This window comes from Piliocolobus tephrosceles, chromosome 21 (genome assembly GCF_002776525.5).
Source record: "Piliocolobus tephrosceles isolate RC106 chromosome 21, ASM277652v3, whole genome shotgun sequence".
Lineage (NCBI taxonomy): Eukaryota > Metazoa > Chordata > Mammalia > Primates > Cercopithecidae > Piliocolobus > Piliocolobus tephrosceles.
This window is the reverse complement of record NC_045454.1, coordinates 36,249,745-36,270,445: the sequence shown is the minus strand read 5'-3', so window position 1 is coordinate 36,270,445 and position 20,701 is coordinate 36,249,745. Positions and strand designations below refer to the sequence as shown.

Genomic DNA, 20,701 nt, shown 5'->3' with positions numbered 1-20,701 from the left:
AACCCTGTTTCTACTAAAAATACAAAAATTAGCCAGACGTGGTGGTGCACGCCTGTAATCTCAGCTACTCGGGAGGCTGAGGCAGGAGAATTGCTTGAACCCGGGAGGCAGAGGCTGCACTGAGCCAAGATCACACCACTGCACTCCAGCCTGGGTGACAGAGCTAGACTCCGTCTCAAAAAATAACGGTAATGATAAAAGTTGTCGCAGGGAGGGGGACAGGAGGCTGAGGGTGCTGATGGAAACAAGTGCTGTCCCTTAAATCCTGAATTCAACAAAGGCAGAAAACAATTGATGGCTTTTCTTGTGTGTTGTGAACGCAATCTCCTTTTGGGTGACTTTTGGAGACACTTCAGTAAAGATGCAACTCATGTTCCCACAATTCCTTATGTCACACTGTGACACAACATGAGTTTCAGGTGTGTACAGACCCCCTGGCCAGCACCTTGGAGAAGCCCCAAGGGCCCTTGGCTGTGTCCTGGTTTCAGTGTGCGATGCTCTACCTGGTTTTCAAAGAAGGTCTCAACTGCAAATTGAAGGCTGTCGGCAACCCCTTCTCCATTCTCCCTGACGTAGAAGACCAGCAGGCGACCGAGGGGGACCATGCTGGGGGTCACGGCCAGACGAAGAGAGGTCACACACACATTGACCTCAGCTGCTGGGGCTGGTGGGGGCTCTGAGGTGAGCAAAAGTAGAGAGAAGTGGTGAACTCTCCGCATCTGACATGCAACCTCAGCCATTCAGGCTCTGCCCCAATTTGCCCTGCACTATACTCCTGTCTACACATTGAGACAGTCTGCATCTTCTGTTTTGAAATGCCCTTCCCAGGCTACATCCTCAGTCAATGCTGACTCTTCCCATTGACTCAGCTCTAGGGTCACCATGGGCTCCTACAGAGCAGGCTGGAATTTGCCTAGAATCATCCTCTCTGCCAGGGAACACGGTCCCTTCTCCCTGACCAGCCCTCTGCTTCCTCTGTGGACAGCAAAACCACCTTGGCCTGTCCAGGCAGCACCACTCCAGCTCCCCAGTATGCCCCTGACCCCCGATCCCTCCCTCTGATTGGCTCCATCTTGCTGGGGCCTGAGGCCAGCAGACCTGGGCAGCCATTATTTGCTGACTTGAACTAAGTTCATACTTCCTTCCCTGTGAGTAAATGATCCTTAAAGTATAGAGGATCTTAGAAGCCTGTCCAGGCACTCCCAAATACTCTACTGCAAGAGAATGAGAGTCAAAAGGCTCCCGGTTCCAGAATGGGCCATCTGTCAGCTGGTTCTGTGCAGAGCTCAGAGCAGCCAGTGGACAGGCATGGTTGGGGGAAGTGGGGACAGAAGGAAACTCATGGCCAACAGGAGGAGGTGGGTACCCAATCGGCCTTGGGGTTCAAATCCTGGCTCTGGCCCTTACTAGGCAATGGGAAAGTCCCTGAAACCCCCAGCCCAAGTCACAGCCCATTCATCTGCAGATGGACACAGTGGAACCACCACCATCCCAGGCTGCAGTTGGGTTAAATGGGGACAGATTGTGGGGAGTTCCAAGCCCAGGGCTGGCCCTGGACAAGGGTTCCAGGAAGACATAAAGCCCCTGTTATTTCATCCAGAAGAGAAGAGAAGACCTAGAGGATGCAGGTGCACCATGCCCAAAGCACAGCTCTGGCACAGTTCTCAATTAAGGCAATTCTGCTACCCAGGGGATGCTGGCAATGTCTGCGGATGTTTTTTGGTCGTCATTGCTGGAGAGGATGCTACTGGCTTCTGGTGAGTAGTAGCCAAAGACGCTGCTCAGCATCCTACAGTGCATGGGATGGTCCCAAATGTTGACAGTGCAGAGGGTGAAAAAGCCTGCCTAAAAAAGAGGGATCTTCTCTATCTATTTATCCATCCATCCACCTATCCACTCATCTTTCTATCTATCCATCCATCCATTCATATCTTCATCCATCCACCATCTACCCATCCATCCATCTACCCACCATCCACCCTTCCCTCTATTCACCAACCATCCATCATCCATGCACCCAACCACTCATCACCACCACCACCATCCATCCATCCACCCATCCCTCTATCCATCATCCATCATCCACTCACCCATCCACTATCCATCTGTTTATTCATCCATCGTCCACCCATCCATCCACCATCCAATCATCTATCCATCTGTTCATCCATCCATCATCCACTCATCCACCCACCCCACTATCCATCCATCTATTCTTCCATCCATCATCCCCATCCATCCACCCACTTCCATCCATCTATCGATCCAACCATCCATTCATCCATCATCCACCCATCCACCCACCCACTATCCATCCATCCATCTATTCATCCAATCATCCACCCATTATCCATCCATCCATCTTTCTGTCCATCCATTCATCTGTCCATTCATCCATCCTTTTGTCTATCCATCCATCTGTCCATTCATCCATCCTTCCATCCATCCATCCATCCTTCCATCCATCCACTGTTTTATCAGTCCATCCATCCAGCCATCCATTCATCCATCTTCCTATCTGCCCATCCATCCAACGATCCATCCCTCTATCATCTATAGGGCTATTGGCATCTAGGGGGTGAAGGCCAGGGATGCTGCTCAACATCCTACAGTGCCTCCACCACAGAGAATGATCTTGCCCAAATGCTGATAGTGCCAAGGTTGAGAAACCTTGCCTTAGCCTGAGAGACCCTGCCTGTCTATCTATCTATTCACCCATCATTCTATCTACCTACCCACCTATCTCAGTGATTCTCACTTGGAAGTGACTCCGCCCTCTGGGGATAGTGGCAATATCTGAAGACTTTTTAGGTCATCATACTGTGGAGAGTTGGTACTACTGGCATCTGGGGGGGAGAGACCAGGGATGCTGCTCAGCACCCTACAGCGCACAGAGTGCCACCCACTCTAGAGTGATCCACCCCCTTCTATATGTCTATAGTGCTCAAGTTGGGGACCCCGTATTGGCAAGAAGGGCTTTGAAGAGGAGGGGACTAAGGAAGTCCCCTGGGAGGAGGGCCTTATGAGGAGCACATGGTGTCAAAAAGAGAGAAAAGGAAGAGGACTCATAGGCAGAACCACCTGGGCAAAGAGGCAACAGCACAGTGTGGGCCAGTGCAAGAGCCCAGTCTGTGGCTGGCTTGTCCCTGTCCCCTGCAAACACAGAGTGAGAAGAGCCTGGGGCCTGAACCTCTCCACTTCCAGCAGCTGATCACTGTCCTCCTGGACCTAGTCTGGTATGGTTAAGGATGTGTCCCCTCTGCCCCAAGGCAGGCTCTCCTCTCTGCTGGGTCTTGCCTTGTCCCTCCTTGCAGGAGCGCTCATCTCAGTCTCAATGGTTCAGAAGGAAGAACAGGAACCTTCTCCCTGCTGCCCGGCTCACCTGTCTCAGAAAGGTGTGTTAAACGAATCGGTTTCTCCAGGGCAGGGGCTGCCCGCTTGCTTCGCTGCTGGGTGACGTGGGCAGGCTGCTGGCCCGATAGCACAATATTACCCCGTGCAGCCACCTCGTAGTACAGGGTAAAGTTGCAGGGACATGTGGACTTCACAGAAAAATCGGCTTCTTCCCCAACCTATGGAAGACACACAGCATGGGGGGCCCTGCCTGGCACCAACATTGCAGCCCACTACAAGGAGACGGCCACTCTGGGGCCAGAGGGAGGCTGGGATGACTGAGGGAGCAGAGTGCCCAGCATCCAGTCCTGGCCCCTAGTTTTGTTTTGTTTTTTTTTTTTCTTTTTTAAGATGGTGTTTCACTCTTGTTACCCAGGCTGGCATGCAATGGTGAGATCTCGGCTCACTGCAACCTCTCCCTCCTGGGTTCGAGTGATTCTCCTGCCTCAGCCTCCTGGGTAGCTGAGATTACAGGCGCCTGCCACCATGCCCATATAATGTTTGTATTTTTAGTAGAAACAGGATTTCACCATGTTGGCCAGGCTGGTCTCAAACCCTGACCTTGTGATCCACCCACCTCGGCCTCCCAAAGTGCTGGGATTAACAGGCGTGAGCCACCGCACCGAGCCAGTGGCCCCTAGTTCTGTATATGGCCTGAGGCTCACCTCCTTGCAGGATTGTGGTATAGATGAAACGTGATGATGGTGTGAAAGCCCTCAGTAAGGTGTCATGCCGTAAAGAATTGAACCTGGCCCAAAGAGAAGGCTGGCCTTTGCCCATAGCTCCTGGGAGGTGATCTAACCTCTTCGAATGTCCTGCCTGATAAGAGCGTCTTTGTCTACTTGGGGTCTGGGGTCACATCAGGTAGTAATAAATATGATTTCTGGAGGAGGCGTTGGGCCATGCAGCATCAGATCAACCTGTGGAGAAGCTGGGGAATGAGATTAGTCACGGAGGCAGGTGGTCATCTATGTCTATGTGACTGAGCCCCAGTGAAAACTCTGGACACCAGGCTGGGTGTGGTGGCTCATGCCTGTAATCACAGTGCTATGGGAGGCCGAGGCAGGAGGATCGTTTGAGGCCAGGGGTTTGAGACCAGACTGGGCAACATGGCAAGATCCCATCCCTATTTGAAAAAAGAAGAAGAAGAAAGAAACATAACTCTGGACACCAAGGTTCCAGGGAGCTTCCCTAGTTGGCAGTACACCATGCATGCTGTCCCACATCTCTGGTGGGAAAATAACACTGTCCCTGACTCTATGCAGAGAGAATAAGTAAGTTCATGCTCAGAATTTTTCCGGACTCTGCATCATCAGCCTCTCGTCTTCATTGATTTTCTTTTTTTTTTTTTTTTTTTTTGAGACGGAGTCTTGCTCTGTCGCCCGAGCTGGAGTGCAGTGGCCAGATCTCAGCTCACTGCAAGCTCCACCTCCCGGGTTTACACCATTCTCCTGCCTCAGCCTCCGGAGTAGCTGGGACTACAGGCGCCCGCCACCTCGCCCGGCTAGTTTTTTTTTTGTATTTTTAGTAGAGACGGGGTTTCGCTGTGTTAGCCAGGATGGTCTCAATCTCCTGACCTCGTGATCCGCCCGTCTCGGCCTCCCAAAGTGCTGGGATTACAGGCTTGAGCCACCGCGCCCGGCCTCGTCTTCATTGATTTTCATGTGTACTGTTTAGTGTAATAAATTGTAACCGTAAGTATAACAGCTTTTAGTGAGTCCTGTTAATTCTTCTAGAGAATAAAAGAAACCGCAGTAGTGTGAGGACCCCCAAACTCTGCAATTGGCATCAGAAGAAAGAGTTGTCTTAAGAACTGTTTATGGCCAGGCACAGTGGCTCACACCTGTAATCTCAGCACTTTGGGGGGCTAAGGCAGACAGATCGCTCAAGTCCCGAAGTTAGAGAGCAGCCTGGGCAACACAGTGAGACCCCCATCTCTACAAAAAGTACCAAAAAAAAAAAAAAAAAATTGGCTGGGCGTGGTGGCACATGCCTGTAGTCCCAGCTACTCAGGGGGCTGAGGTGGGACGGTCACTCGAGCCTAGGAAGTCAAGGCTGCAGTGGGTCATGATCATACCATTGCACTCCAGCCTGGGTAACAGAGTGAGACCCTGTCTCCAAAAAAATAAAAATAAAATACTGTTTCCTAATTTTGAAGGTGCTAATGCCGCCAGTGGGCTGGGCCTTCTCTTAGGATATGAACTGAATGAGTTGGGTCCTATCATAGTCCCCAAGTTCCCAGAGGGGAAAACTGGAAACTGAGGCATTGATTCTTTGTCCAATGTCAGTGAGTGTAGGGCAGGATTCATACTCAGGGGAGCTGATGCCAAGGCCCCACACTGAACCCTGAAGCTGCCATTATTCTAATATCAGGAAAGCTAAGCCCTCCCAGGTCCTAAGATCACCCTAGGGGTTTGGTGTGTGGCCATGTCCAACACTTAGCCCTAGGAATCCCCTCCTCTGTTCCATGTTTTGCAACCTGTGACTGTCTCCAAATGTTGGGATCACCCTGAAAGCCCAGAAGAGGGATATCTGGAGTAGGGGAAGAGTGACATTCTTGCTGTGGAAGCTTGGGCAAATCATTTCACCTCTCTGAGCCTGTTTTCCCATCTGTAAAATAAGACTGTTATCTCCTGGACAGAGGGTCCTGAGGCTCCAATGAGATGATGTGTGTGTCATACTCAACATTGTACAGTGGACACTGTAGGTGGCTAATAAGTGTCATTCTGGCCGGGTGCCATGGCTCACACCTGTAATCCCAGTACTTTGGTAGGCAGAGGTAGGCAGATCACTTGAGCCCAAGAGCTTGAGACCAGCCTGGGCAACAAAGTGAGACCCCGTTCATAAAAAATCAAAAACTTTGGCCAGGCACAGTGGCTCACACCTGGTAATCTCAGCACATTGAGATTGTGCTGAGGCGAGAGGATCGCTTGAGTCTAGGAGTTCAAGACCCGCCACGGCAACATGGTGAAACCCCATTTCTACAAAAATACAAAAACTAGCTGGATGCGGTGGTGGGTACCTGTAGTCTCAGCTACTCAGGAAGCTAAGGCGGAAGGATCACTTGAGCCAGGGAGGTCAAGGAGCGGTGAGCCATGATCATGCCACTGCACTTTAGCCTGGGCAACAGAGTGAGATCCTGTCTCAACCAATCAATCAATCAATATTTTTTAAGTAAACAAATAAATAAATAGTAAGAAAAATAAATGTCATTCTACTTCCCCCTAAAGCAAGAATCTGTCTGTTTAAGAAGCTGGCCCTAAGGGACTCCCAAAGCCAAATTTGGAAAATTTGAGCAGCAAAAAGAAGAATGTCAGCTGAGTGCGGTGGCTCATGCCTGTAATCCTAACACTTTGGGAGGCTGAGGTAGGCAGATTGCTTGAGTTAAGGAGTTCAGACCAGCCTGAACAACATGGCGAAACTCCATCCCTACAAAAAATATTTAAAAATTGCTGGGTGTGGTGGCACAAGCCTATAGTCCCAGCTATCTTGGGGGGCTGAGGCAGGAGGATCACTTGAGCACAGGAGGCCAAGGCTGCAGTAAGCCATGACTGTGCCACCACTCTCCAGTCTGGGGTGCTATGGTTTGGCTGTGTCTCCACCCAAATCTCATCTTGAATTGTAGCTCCCATAATTCCCATATGTTGTGGGAGGGACCCAGTGGGAGATAATTGAATCATGGGGACTGTTTCCTCCATACTGTTCTCGTGGTAGTGAATAAGTCTCATGAGATCTGTTAATTTTATAAGAGGTTTCCCTTTTCACTTGGTGCCCATTCTCTCTTGTCTGCCACCATGTAAGATGTACCTTTCACCTTCTGCCATGATTGTAAGGCCTCCCCAGCCACATGGAACTGTGAGTCCATTAAACCTCTTTTTCTGGATGGGCATGGTGGCTCACGTCTGTAATCCCAGCATTTGGGGAGGCCAAGGCAAGCAGATCACCTAAAGTCAGGAGTTCAACACCAGCCTGCCCAACATGGTGAAAGCCCATCTCTACAAAAATACAAAACTTAGCCAGGCACGATGGCAGGTGCCTGTAATCCCAGATACTCAGGAGGCCGAGGCAGGAGAATTGCTTGAACCTAGGAGGCAGAGGTTCCAGTGAGCTGAGATTGTGCCATTGCACTCCAGCCTGGGTGACAGAGCGAGACTCCATCTCAAAATAAATAAGTAAATAAATAAATAAATAATAAACCTCTTTTTCTTTATAAATTACCAAGTCTTGGGTATGTCTTTATCAGCAGCATGAAAATGGACTAATATACTGGGTGATCAAGCAAGACTCTGTCTCAAAAATAAACAAACAAAAATAAAAATAAAAATAAACAAACAAAGGAAAAAAAGAGTGCCAAGGTCATGAAAGACAAGGAAAGACTAAAATTTTCAGATTGGAGGAGACCAAGGAGACGTGATGACTAAATGTGATGTGGGGCCCTAAAGGTGATCCCGGATCAGAAAACAAGGACATGAGTGGGAAAACTTGGGGAAATCCAAACAAAGTCTGGAATCTGGTTAACACTGATGTCCAGTGTTGATTCTTAGTTATGACAAATGGATCGTAGTCTTGTAAGATGTTAGCATTAGGGGAAACCTATCAAAATCTCAATGGTCCTTTTTGCAGAAATGGAACTGATCCTAAAATGTATATGAAAACACAAAGGACTCAGGAATCTTGAAAAAGAATAATAATGCTGGAGGACTCACACTTCCTAATTTCAAAACTTACTACAAAGCTACAGTAATCAAGAGAGTGTAGTACCAGCATAGGGAGAGACACAGAAACCAATGGGATAGAAGTGAGAGCCCTGAAATGAATCCAGACAGCTAAGGGCAACTGATTTGAAATAAGGGTGCCAAGACCATTCAATGGGGAAAGAATAGTCTTTTTAACAAACAGTGCTGAGACAACTGAATAGATGCATGCAAAAGAGTGAAGTTAGTCTGTGTGTGGCAGTTCACACCTGCAATCTCAACACTTTAGCAAGCTGAGGTGGGAGGATCACTTGAGCCCCGGAGGTTGAGCTGTAGTGAGCTATGATCACACCACTGCACTCCAACCTGGGTGACAGAGCAAGATCCTATCTCAAAAAAAAAAAAAAAGAGAAAGAGAGAGAGAATGAATTAATTTGGATCCCTACCTCACACCATATAAAAAAATTAACTCAAAACAGATGAAAGACCTAAATGTAAGAGCTGAAACTATAAAACTCTTAAAAGAAAACACAGAAATAAATCATGACCTTGGATTTGGCAATGGTTTCTTTGAGATGTGGCACCAGAAGTACAATAAGCAAAAGAAAAAGAGAAATGTGATTTCACCAAAATTAAAATTTTTTGTTGCACTAATGGACTCTGTCAGGAAAGTGAAAAGATAACCCGTAGTACAGGAGAAAATGTCTGCAAATTACACATCTGATGAGGGCTAGTATCCAGAATTTAGAAAGAACTTCCATGACTCAACAAACATAAACAATCCAATTATTAACAGTAGTGGGGCTGGGTGCGGTGGTTACATCTGTCATCTCAACACTTTGGGAGGCTGAGGCAAAGAGGATCACTTGAGGCCAGGAGTTCAACACCAGCCTGGGTAGCATAGTGAAACCCCTAAAAACCAAGTGCATACACACAGGTGAGCATGCACATACACAAAAATGCACATGCACACTCATGCATAGTCACACATCTGTGATACAATTGTGCAGTCACACATGCATGCAAACAAACACTAAATGCAAATTACATTTTAGGGTACCCCTTGAAAATCTGAATATTGCCTATGAATTAGACAATATAATTCAGTGAATGTAATTTTCTTAGGTGTGATCTAAGAAAATGGCCTTGAGGTCAGGTAACATAATGCCTTTTTTTAAGTATACATTATGGTCAAGTATTTAAGAGTGAAGCACTATCATATCTGTAACTTGCTTTCAAACGCTGCAGCCAAAAAATGTGTAGAGAAATGGGTGGATGGGTGAATTGGTAGATGGATGGATGGATGAAGGGAGGGACAGAGGGAGAATGGATGGAGGAAGAGTAGATGAATGGAAGGATGACGGGTGCATGTATGGATGGATGAATGAAGGGTGGACGAATGGATGAAGGGCAGATGGATGGTAGATAAATGGATAGGGGTAGTGGGTGGATAGCTGGGTGGAGAAAGGAAAGAAGGAAGGAAGAAAGGAGGGAGGGAGAGTAAATGGATGGATGGATGATGGAGGGATGAAGGGAGGTGCAGAGGGAGGGTGGATGGACAGATGAATCGATAGATGGAGGATGGATGGATGGATGAAGGGTGGATGGATGGAGAGAAGATGACTGGATAAAGGGTAGTAGGTGGATGGATGGGTGGAGGGAGGGAGGGAGGAAAGAAAAAGGGAGGAAGGGTGAATGAATGGAGGGAGAGAGGACGGATGGATGGAGGGATGAAGAGAGGGATAGATGGAGGGATGGAGAGAGGGATGGAGGGTGGATGGAGGGATTAATGAAAGGATATAGGCAAAACATTAATTTATAAATTAATTTATATAGGTGAAAGTCTTATGGTTGTTTATTACATTAACGTTTTCAATTTCACTCTAAATTTATAAATGTCCCCCTTATAAAAAGACACCCACACAAATGTCCCCTTCTGCTTGAGATCTTGGGGGGGAAAGGAGAGCACAAACCTTTCTCCTCTTCCTTTTTTTTTTTTTTTTTTTTTTTTGAGACAGAGTCTCGCTCTGTCGCCCGGCCTGGAGTGCAGTGGCCGGATCTCAGCTCACTGCAAGCTCCGCCTCCCGGGTTTACTCCATTCTCCTGCCTCAGCCTCCCCAGTAGCTGGGACTACAGGCGCCCGCCGCCTCACCCGGCTAGCTTTTTGTATTTTTTAGTAGAGACGGGGTTTCACCATGTTAGCCAGGATGGTCTCGATCTCCTGACCTCGTGATCCGCCCCTCTCAGCCTCCCAAAGTGCTGGGATTACAGGCTTGAGCCACCGCGCCCGGCTCTCCTCTTCTTTACTAAATTTGTGGCATCAAAACAATCTTAAAAGATTGGAGTGACAGCCCCCGTTCAACAAGCAACAAGCAAAACAGGTTCAGAAGGGTAGGTGCTGAGATGTGGAGAATCGAGACCCCAGCTCCCCGCTGCCTGGGCCCTGGTGCTAGAAGAAGAAAAAGAGGTCCCTGCACCATGCCCATCCTAGCCCCAGTATGAACCCATCTTCCCTCCATGCCCTGAGGTTGTGCCCGGGCCACTCACGGCAATTTGGTGGAAAGGAGGAGCTGGCGTTTGCTGAGCCACCTCAAACCAAATTGAGATGTCACCCAGGGAGCAAAATCTAAGTGACAGAGCCAGGTCTCCCCCTAATCAGAACAACAGTCTGGCCAGCTGAGAACACAAGATTCCTTCCTGCCCCCTGAGGAGGAGGCCAGCGCCAGTGTCCCCGCCCTGCACCGCTGGTTTAATGGCATTACAACAAGAACAGTATGTTCAGCCAAGCTGGGCATGATCCTGTCTGACTTCTCATTCTCACAACCTCTGCAAAGGGCTGTTAATCCCAGGAAACAGGCAGTCTCGGCGCCACGATTCCTCCAAGCTGAACCCCAGGGGCCTCGATGTGATCAGAAAAGGAGTGAGAGGTTTATGGGCTGGTAGGGCCCTGGGTGCTGTAATGGCAACTGGTTTCCATTAGGGGTGACATTTCTGCCAAGGCTGGGGCTGTAGCTTGAGCCAGAGGCTCTACTGGGATTGCAGCCAGGATGCAAACGGCCCAGCCAGTGAGCCTGCCAGCAGCCCACGGAGTTAACAGAGGGGTGATGCACTTTAAATATAGATGCGTATGGCCGGGCGTGGTGGCTCACGCCTGTAATCCCAACACTTTGGGAGGTCGAAGAAGGTGGATCGCCTGAGGTCAGGAGTTTGAGACCATCCTGGTCCACATGGTGAAACCCTGTCACTACTAAAAATACAAAAATAATTAGCCAGGCATGGTGGCAGGTGCCTGTAATCCCAGCTACTCGAGAGGCAGAGGCAGGCGAAGCGCTTGAACCTGGGAGATGGAAGTTGCAGTGAGCTGAGATTGTGCCACTGCACTCCAGCCTGGGCGACAGAGTGAGACTCTGTCAAAAAAAAAAAAAAAAAAAAAAAAGATATATATATATATATGTGTATCTAGATGTCTATGAGCACACATGTACACAGCATATACATATATATGCACATATATACAGTTGACCCTTGAAAAATACAGGTTTGAACTGCCCATGTCACTAATATGTGGATTTTCTTCCACCTCTGCCTGAGACAGCAGGACCCATCCCTCCTCTTCCTCCTCCTCCTCAGCCTATTCAACATGAAGATGACAAGGAAGAAGACCTTTACAATGATCCATTCCCACTTCATGAGCAGTCAAGATATTTTGTCTTCTTTATTATTGTTTTTTTACCTAAGCCTGCCAGTGTACCTTATGATTTTTTTAACAACATTTTTGTTCCTCTAGCTTACATTATTGTAAGAATACAGTATATCATACATAGAAGGTACAAAATCTCTGTTCAGTGACTCTTTCTGTCATCACTAAGGCTTCTGGTCAATAGTAAGCTACAGGTAAAGTTTAGTTAAGTTTAGTTTTGAGACAGGGTCTTGCTCTGTTACCCAGGCTGGAGTACAGTGGCATGACCATGGCTCACTGCAGTCCCAGTCTTCCAGGCTCAAGCGATCCTCCTGCCTCAGCCTCTTGAGTGGCTGGGACTACAGGCATGCACCACCACATCCAGCTGGAGTTTTTTTGTTTTTGTTTTTGTTTTGATACAGATGGGATTTCACCATGTTGCCCAGGCTGGTCTCAAACTCCTGGGCTCAAGCTATCTTCCTGCCTCAGCCCCCCAAAGTGTGGAGATTACAGGTGCGAGCCCCCACATCCGGTTGGGAACTCTACTTTTTGTTCAAGGTTTTTATAAACTTACAACTGCTCTTAAAAACTTAAGTCTATTGGCTGGGCGCAGTGGCTCACGCCTGTAATCCCAGCACTTTGGGAGGCCGAGGTGGGTGGATCACGAGGTCAGGAGATAGAGACCATCCTGGCTAACACACTGAAACCTCATCTCTACTAAAAATACAAAAATTAGCTGGGCATGGTGGCGGGCGCCCGTAATCCCAGCTACTTGGGAGGCTGAGGCAGGAGAATGGCGGGTGAACCCGGGAGGCGGAGCTTGCAGTGAGCTGAGATCACGCCACTGCACTCCAGCCTGGGCGACAGAGCGAGACTCCGTCTCTTAAAAAAAATAATAATAAGTCTATTAATTCAAAGAAAAATACACACACACATCTTATACAATCAGAATTGCAAAATAATAGACCCAGGAAAAATGAATGGCAGACACAGCTCTAAGTTCACCTTGTCTTCGCACTCAGCGTGCCTGCATGGAGAAACTCTCAGGGCCTCTGCACTAAGGGAAGGCTCAAGGCAGTGGGGAATCCGGCCCCATAGCAGCAGCTCTGTGTCAGGTCTGGGTGCAGTGGTGCCCTGAGGCAGAGTGGTGATCATCATTGTCAGCCCTGGGCCACAGCCTAAATGTCCGTAAGAAATAAATAACAGGCCGGGCGCGGTGGCTCAAGCCTGTAATCCCAGCACTTTGGGAAGTCGAGACGGGAGGATCACGAGGTCAGGAGATCGAGACCATCCTGGCTAACATGGTGAAACCCCATCTCTACTAAAAAATACAAAAAAACTAGCCAGGTGAGGTGGTGGACACCTGTAGTCCCAGCTACTCGGGAGACTGAGGCAGGAGAATGGCGTAAACCCGGGAGGCGGAGCTTGCAGTGAGCTGAGATCCGGCCACTGCATTCCAGCCTGGGGGAATGAGACTCCGTCTCAAAAAAAAAAAAAAAAAAGAAATAGCAATGGGCTGGGTGCGATGGCTCACGTCTGTAATCCCAACACTTTGGGAGGCCAAGGTGGGCAGATCACGTGAGATCAGAAGTTCAAGACCAACCTGGCCAACATGGTGAAACTCCATCTCTGCTGGAATACAAAGATTAGCCAGGTGTGGTGGTGGGCACCTGCAATCCCAGCTACTCCAGAGGCTGAGGCAGGAGAATCACTTGAACCCTGGAGACAGAGGTTGCAGTGAGCTGAGATCGCACCACTGCACTCCAGCCTGGGTGACAGAGTGAGACTCTGTCTCAAAAAAAAAAGAAAAGAAATAAATAGTAATGCATGCATGCATTCCACAGAATTCTCCCCTTGCTGGGGAAATAAGGGATCCCTGTGTCAGCTGCAGTGTTAGGTCCCTTAGAGCAGGGGTCCCCAACTCCTAGGGCCATGGACCAGTACTGATTCATGGCCTGTTAGGAACCGGGTAACACAGCAGGCAGTGAGTGGCAGGCCGGCAGTCAAAAACTTCGTCTGTATTTACAGCCGCTTGCCATCACTCACATTACCACGTGAGCTCCACCTCCTGTCAGATCAGCAGCGGCAGCATTAGATTCTCCCAGAAGTGTGAACCCTATCGTGAACTGCGCTTGTGTGGGATTTAGGTTGCGTGCCCCTAATGAGAATCTAATGCCTGATGATCTGTCACTGTCTCCCATCACCCCCAGATGGGACTGTCCAGTTGCAGGAAAACAAGCTCAGGGCTCCCGCTGCTTCTACATGATGGTGAGTTGTATCATTGTTTCCTTATATATTGCAATGTCATAATAATAGAAATAAAGTGCAAAATAAACATAATGTCCTTGAATCATCCTGAAACTATCTCCTGCATCTGTGCCCCGGTCCGTGGAAAAACTGTCTTCCACAAAACTAATCTTTGGTGCCCAAACGGCTGACGACTGCTGCCTTAGAGGTTCTCTCATGCAGCTTTTTTTTTGAGAAGGAATATTGCTTTGTCAACTAGACTGAAGTGCAGTGGTGTGATCTCAGTTTATTGCAACCTCCACCTCCTAGGTTTAAGCAGTTCTCCTGCCTCAGCCTCCCGAGTAGCTGGGATTACAGGCACGCACCACCACACCTGGCTAATTTTTGTATTTTTAGTAGAGATGGGGTTTCACCATGTTGGCCAGGCTGGTCTCAAAATCCTGACCTCCAGTGATCCGCCCGCCTCAGCCTCCCAAAGTGCTGGGATTACAGGTTGAGCCACGGCACCCGTCTCATGCTGCTTTTGGATCCTGCATGGCCCAGGAAGCAGCACCTGAAAATCTTACCTGCAGTGGATGGGAGGGTGGCTGTAGCTGCAGGTAGCACTGGCTGGGGGAGTACCAGCTTCCGAGGGAGAGGTAGCTGGGCAGGTACTGAGCCCCCACGGGCTTTCCGTTCAGTGCTGTCACCTTGGTCTGAAGAACAGAAGACACTTGGGTCAACACCTGAGTCCCGAGAGCAGAAAGGGGGTCTTGGGAATGCTTCTGTCTTCTCTGCTCAGAAGCAACACCCTCTCATGCTCCAGTATCCCTTTGGAGAACCCCCTCCCCAATCCTCAGGGAGTAGTATCAGTTGTCCAGCCCGGTCTTCCTAGCTCCAAGAAGCAAGTGTCCAGCTGGGCACTGTGACTCAGCTGGGCAATGCGACTCACGCCTCTAATCACAGCACTTTGGGAGGCTGCGGCAGGTGGATCATCTAAAGCCGGGAGTTCAAGACCAGCCTGGTCAACATGGTGAAATCCTGTCTCTACTAAAAAAAAATACAAAAATTAGCCAGGAGTGGTGGGGCACACCTGTAATCCCAGCTATTCGGGAGGCTGAAGCATAAGAATTGTTTGAACCCAGGAGGCAGAGGCTGCCGTGAACCGAGATCACACCATTGCACTCCAGCCTGGGCAACAGAGCAAGACTCTGTCTCAAAAAAAAAAAAAGAAGAAGAAGAAGAAAGTGTCAAAAATTGGTCGAAGGGTGTTGACACTCCAGGCACAGTGGGTTCATAGCTGTAATCTCAGCATTTTGGGAGGCAGAGGTGGGAGAATCACTTGGGCCCAAGAGTTCAAGACCAGCCTGGGCAACACAGCAAGATCCAGTCTCCACAAAAAAATTTTTGAAAATTACTGGGGCGTGGTGGCACATGCCTGGAGACTCAGCTACTAGGGGAGGTTGAGGCAGGAGGATCACTTGAATCCAGGAGTTCAAAGCTGCAATTAGCTATGATCACACCATTGCACTCTAGCCTGGACAACAGAGCTAGACCATGTCTCTGAAATCATTTTAAAAAGAAGTTGGGCCGGGCGCGGTGGCTCATACGTATAATCCCAGCACTTTGGGAGGCCAAGGTGGGCAGATCACGAGGTCAGGAGATCAAGACCATCCTGGCCAACATGGTGAAACCCTGTCTCTACTAAAATACAAAAAATTAGCTGGGCATGGTGGCGTGCACCTGTAGTCCCAGCTACTTGGGAGGCTGAGGCAGGGGAATCACTTGAACATGGGAGGCAGAGGTTGCAGTGAGCCAGGATCATGCCACTACATTCCAGCCTGGGCAACAAGAGCAAAACTCCATCTCAAAAAAAAAAAAAGTTGGCCTGCCTCTGTCTCTGGCTCCTGGGACTCTAAATAGGGTATAAATGGGCCATACCAGAAAGGCCAGTTGTGTGATTAGATGGCTGGGCTTTGAGCCACAGGATATCAGCCCCACCTCCAGGGAAGGGAGAGGGCAGGAGACTGAGATCAGTCCCATGGCCAATGATTTAATCAATCATGCAGATGAAATGAGTCCCCCACAAAAAACTTTGGATGCCAAAGCTCAGGTGAACTTTCCTGCTTAGCAATGCTCAGCTTGTGGGGATGATATATCCTGGTTCTATGCAGAGAACACACAAAGCTTCCAATCTGGGAATCGCCCAGACCTCGCCCTATGCATCTCTCTCTTTGCTATGGTAAAGCTGTAATTAAAAGGTGGGAGGGTAGTGGAATTTGCAGCCAGTGTGTGGGAAGCACAGGTGGCCCAGGGACCCCTGGACTTGCAGCTGGTGTCAGAATTCAGGGTAGTCTTGTAGAGAGGGCTGTGCCCATCTCCTGTGAAGTGCGGCCCAGCTCCGGCAGATGGTGTCAGAAGTTACTGCAACCTCCCACCTGGTAGGGGCTGGGCAGGGCAGATCTCTGGTTCCTCAAGGAGTCTGAGAGATGCCAGACTATGGTCATTCTCTTAAAACAGGACAGTGGGGCCAGGCGCAGTGGCTCACACTTATAATCCCAGCACTATGGGAGGCCGAGACGGGGGATCATGAGGTCAGGAGATCAAGACCATCCTGGCTAATATGGCGAAAATCATCTCTATTAAAAATACAAAAAAAATAGTCAGGTGTGGTGGCGGGCGCCTGTAGTCCCAGCTACTCGGGAGGCTGAGGCAGGAGAATGGTGTGAACCCGGGAGGCGGAGCTTGCAGTGAGCCAACATCGCGCCACTGCGCTCCAGCCTGGGTGACCAAGAGACTCCGCCTCAAACAAACAAACAATGAAAAATAAAAAAAACAGGACAGTGAGCCTGGCACAGTGGCTCACAGCTGTAATCCCAGCACTTTGGGAGGCCGAGACAGGTGGATTGCCTGAGGTCAGTAGTTCAAGACCAGCCTGACCAGCATGGTGAAACCCCATCTCTACTAGAAATACAAAAATTAGCCAGGCATGGTGGGGGGGCACCTGTAATCCCAGATACTTGGGAGGCTGAGGCAGGAGAATCACTTGAACCTGGGAGGTGGAGGTTGCAGTGGGTCAAGATTGCACCACTGCACTCCAGCCTAGGCGACAGAGCAAGACTCTGCATTAAAAAAAAAAAAAAAAAAAAAAAAAAAAAAAAAACAGAACAGTGGCCCAGGTGACCAAACAGCTGCTGTGTGTCGAGCAGCAGATCCAACACAAGAAAGCGTGAACACATCTGGCTGTGAATGTCGAGTGGCAAAGACAGTGGCTTCGGTGGTTAAAACCTTGAGGGACATGATGCCCACAGAGGACAAAGTAACCACAGTGTCCTCAGTTCCCATCTACGTATTTACTCTCTGCAGGGCCGCCAGGTCCACTGCCAGTTCCCAAAGCCAAGCGCTGGGACATCCTCTCCAATCCCTCCTGTTCTTCCCTCCCCTGATGATGGGACACCAAGGCCTGCCGGATCTACTTCTTCAAGAGCTCCAGTTTGGGGACCTCTCTGTCCTCACCTCCTGTCTGCCTGCCTGGGCCCTCCCTGAGCCACCCCTCACTGAAGACTCTGGAGTGATCACTGGGTATCAAAAATCAGATCAGGCCAGACATGGCGGCTCATGGCCTGTAATCCCTATGCTTTGGGAGGCTGAAGTGGAAGGATGGCTTGAAGCCAGGAGTTTGAGACCAGCCTGGGCAACATAGCAAGATCCCATCTCTACAGAAAAATTTATTATTTATTGATTTATTTGTTTGTTTGTTTTTGAGATGGAGTCTCACTCTGTTGCCCAGGCTGGGATGCAATGGCGCAATCTCGGCTCACTGCAACCTCTGCCTCTCAGGTTCAAGCAATTCTCCTGCTTCAGTCTCCCGAGTGGCTGAGATTACAGGTGCCTGCCACAACACCTGGCTAATTTTTGTATTTTTAGTAGAGACGGGATTTCCCCATGTTGGCCAGGCTGGTCTTGAACTCCTGACCTCAGGTGATCTGCCCAACTCAGCCTCTCAAAGTGCTAGGATTACAGGCATGAGCCACTGTGCCCAGCCTCTACAGAAAATTTTAAAAATTAGCTGGGTGTGGTGCTAATTACAGGCATGCACCTGTAGTCTCAGGTACTTGGGAGGCTAACTCAGGAGGACTGCTTTAGCCCAGCAGTTCAAGGCTGCAGTGAGCTATGATGGTGCCACTGCACTGCAGCCTGAGCAACTGAGCGAGACCCTGTCTCTTAAAAAATAAACAAAAAATAAGATCACTCTTTCCCCCGATACTGCCTTCCACTGAGCACCCCTGTGAGGTGGCGGAAACCACCATTGGCTCTCTACCCGATCTCTTTCCAAAATGACTCAATGTGGTTGAGCACCTGTGAGACCATATAATCACAGTCTGCCTCTGAACCTCCACCCATGCTGTTCCACCCTCCCAGAAGCAGCCTGGCTGATGTCCCCATAGTCAGGAGTCCATTTGGAGAGATCCCCTCTGACAAGACTCCATTGGTACAACTGGTCCAGGCACCCTTATCTCTCTTTGACCTCCCACCCGATCCCAGGATGGCTGTGTTGTACATCCCACTGTCCAGTGGAACGTGTACTGCTGCAGGGCTAGGATGGGCTCCAGGCCCACTGATCAGGTGCTTGCACCCAGCCTAGGGGAGGCCCCAAGTCCGTACCTGCTGACTGAATAACAAGGGTCCATGGGACTCACCTACCTCAAGCCACACGTGCTGGGCTGACGTGGGGATGGAGGGGATTTCAAACCCCACCAGTCCACCCTGGGACACAGCTTCACTGGTGTAGATGTTATCCTTTGGTGTCAGCTCTGCCTTAATCTGGACTGTCACCCCCTCAGCTGGGCTGCCATCTGGGTAGGATAGCTCCACCTAGAAAAGGTCATCCAAGACACAACAGAGTTAAGACGGCCATGCGCCCCAAACTGATCTGCAGAATCAACACAATCTCAACTGGAATCCCAGCGGGCTTCTTTGTAGAAACTGACAAACTGCTCCTGAAATTCACATGGCATCCAACGGGTCCCAAATAGTGAAAACAATTCTTAAAGGGAACAAAAAAGAAGGACTCACAGGTTCAGGTGTGGTGGCGTGTACCTGTGGTCCCAGCTACTCAAGAGGCTTCCAAGGCAGACATGGAAGGGTGGGTGCAGTGGCTCACACCTGTAATCCCAACACTTTGGGAGGCCAAAGCAGGAGGATCACTTGAGGCCAGGAGTTCCAGACCAGCCTGGGTAACATAGTGAGACCTCACTACAAAAAATTTAAAAATTTCAGGTGTGGTGGCATGCGCCTATAGCCCCAGCTATTCAGGAGGCTGAGGCAGGAGGATCACTTGAGTCTAGGAGTTCAAGGCTGCAGAGAGCTATGATGGTGCCATTGCACTCCAGCCTGGGTGACTGAATGAGACCCTGTCTCTTAAGAAAAAAAAAAATGTTTTAAATGAAGTTGCATCCCTACCTCACACCATATACACAAATAAACTCAAATGGATCACAGACCTAAATGTAACAGCTAAAGCTATAACATTCTTAGAAGAAAACATAAGGGTAGACCTTCATGCCCTTGGATTTGGCAAAGAGGTCATGAAGTACAAATTACATGTGCCGGCCATTAGTCTGATGCCATACCAGGGTATGGACAGTTCAGTGTGACACTTAAACCTCACCCATTCAGACTGTTTGGAGAGCCAGCTAGAATGAGGCAGACAAGGATGTTTTAAAAGGAGCTTCTGAAGAACCCTAAAACAGCCCTCAGCTGTGCAGGTATTTGGTAATGGAATGAATCAGGATTCAGCCCACATGATCCTCATTAACCACTCCCTTCTTTTTTTTTCTTTTTTGAGAGACAGAGTCTTGCTTTGTTGCCCAGGCTGGAGTAAAGTGGCCCGATCATAGCTCACCATGGCCTCTACCTCCTGGGTTCAAGCAATCCTCCTGCCTCATCCTCCTGATAGCTGGGACCACAGGTGTGCAATACTATGCCTGGCTAATTTAAAAAAAAAAAAATTGTAGAGCTGGGGTCTTGCTCTATTGCCGAGGATGGTCTCAAACTCCCAGTCTCAAGCAATCCTCCCACCTTGGTCTCTCAAAGTGTGAGCCACAAGCACCTGACCTATTTTTATTTTTTGTAGAGACTAGATCTCACTATGTTGCCCAGGCTGGTCTCACACTTTTGGCCTCAAGTGGTCCTCTTGCCTCAGCCTCCCAAAGCACTGGAACTACAGGCATGAGCCACCATGCCCAGTCTAACCTCTCCTTTCTTGAATGCAGATGGTAGATATTTTCTGTTGTATGTGAAATGCTCTTTACCAAATTTGTAGACTTAAACCTCTTCTTCACACACATTCTGACCCTGCACAAGGTACTTTAGTTTCTACTCAAGCTGGGACCCTCAAAGCCAGGGACACAGGAGATAGGTCTCTGTGCATGGGATAGAGGTGGTTCCAATACTGGCATGGAGAAGAAAAGGGAGGTTCCAAAGCAGAGCAAGAGGGTCAGAACTCAGTGTGAGGACAGCCAGCCAGCATCACTCATGGACAGCAAAAGGGAACTGGGTACAGGCAGACGCAGGGCCAGGGGTGTGGCCTACTTTCCCCTTGCATGACACTGGGCTCTGTTGGCCTTGCCCCACTCCTGCTGCTGCAATTGGGGTGAAGTTACCCCAGGTTTATTTTTTTATTTTTTGGGTTTTTTTATTTGAGACA

At 49.2% G+C, this 20,701-nt stretch overlaps 1 protein-coding gene across 1 annotated transcript in view; it reads right to left on the bottom strand.

The window, feature by feature from the left end:
• Nucleotides 1-20,701, bottom strand: part of CPAMD8 (C3 and PZP like alpha-2-macroglobulin domain containing 8) — a 118,107-nt gene that overhangs the window by 65,414 nt on the left and 31,992 nt on the right. The window contains 4 exon segments of the mRNA XM_023229879.2: nucleotides 504-676; nucleotides 3,383-3,572; nucleotides 14,580-14,708; nucleotides 18,697-18,867. Of these exon segments, the coding sequence (XP_023085647.2) occupies nucleotides 504-676; nucleotides 3,383-3,572; nucleotides 14,580-14,708; nucleotides 18,697-18,867 (663 nt within the window).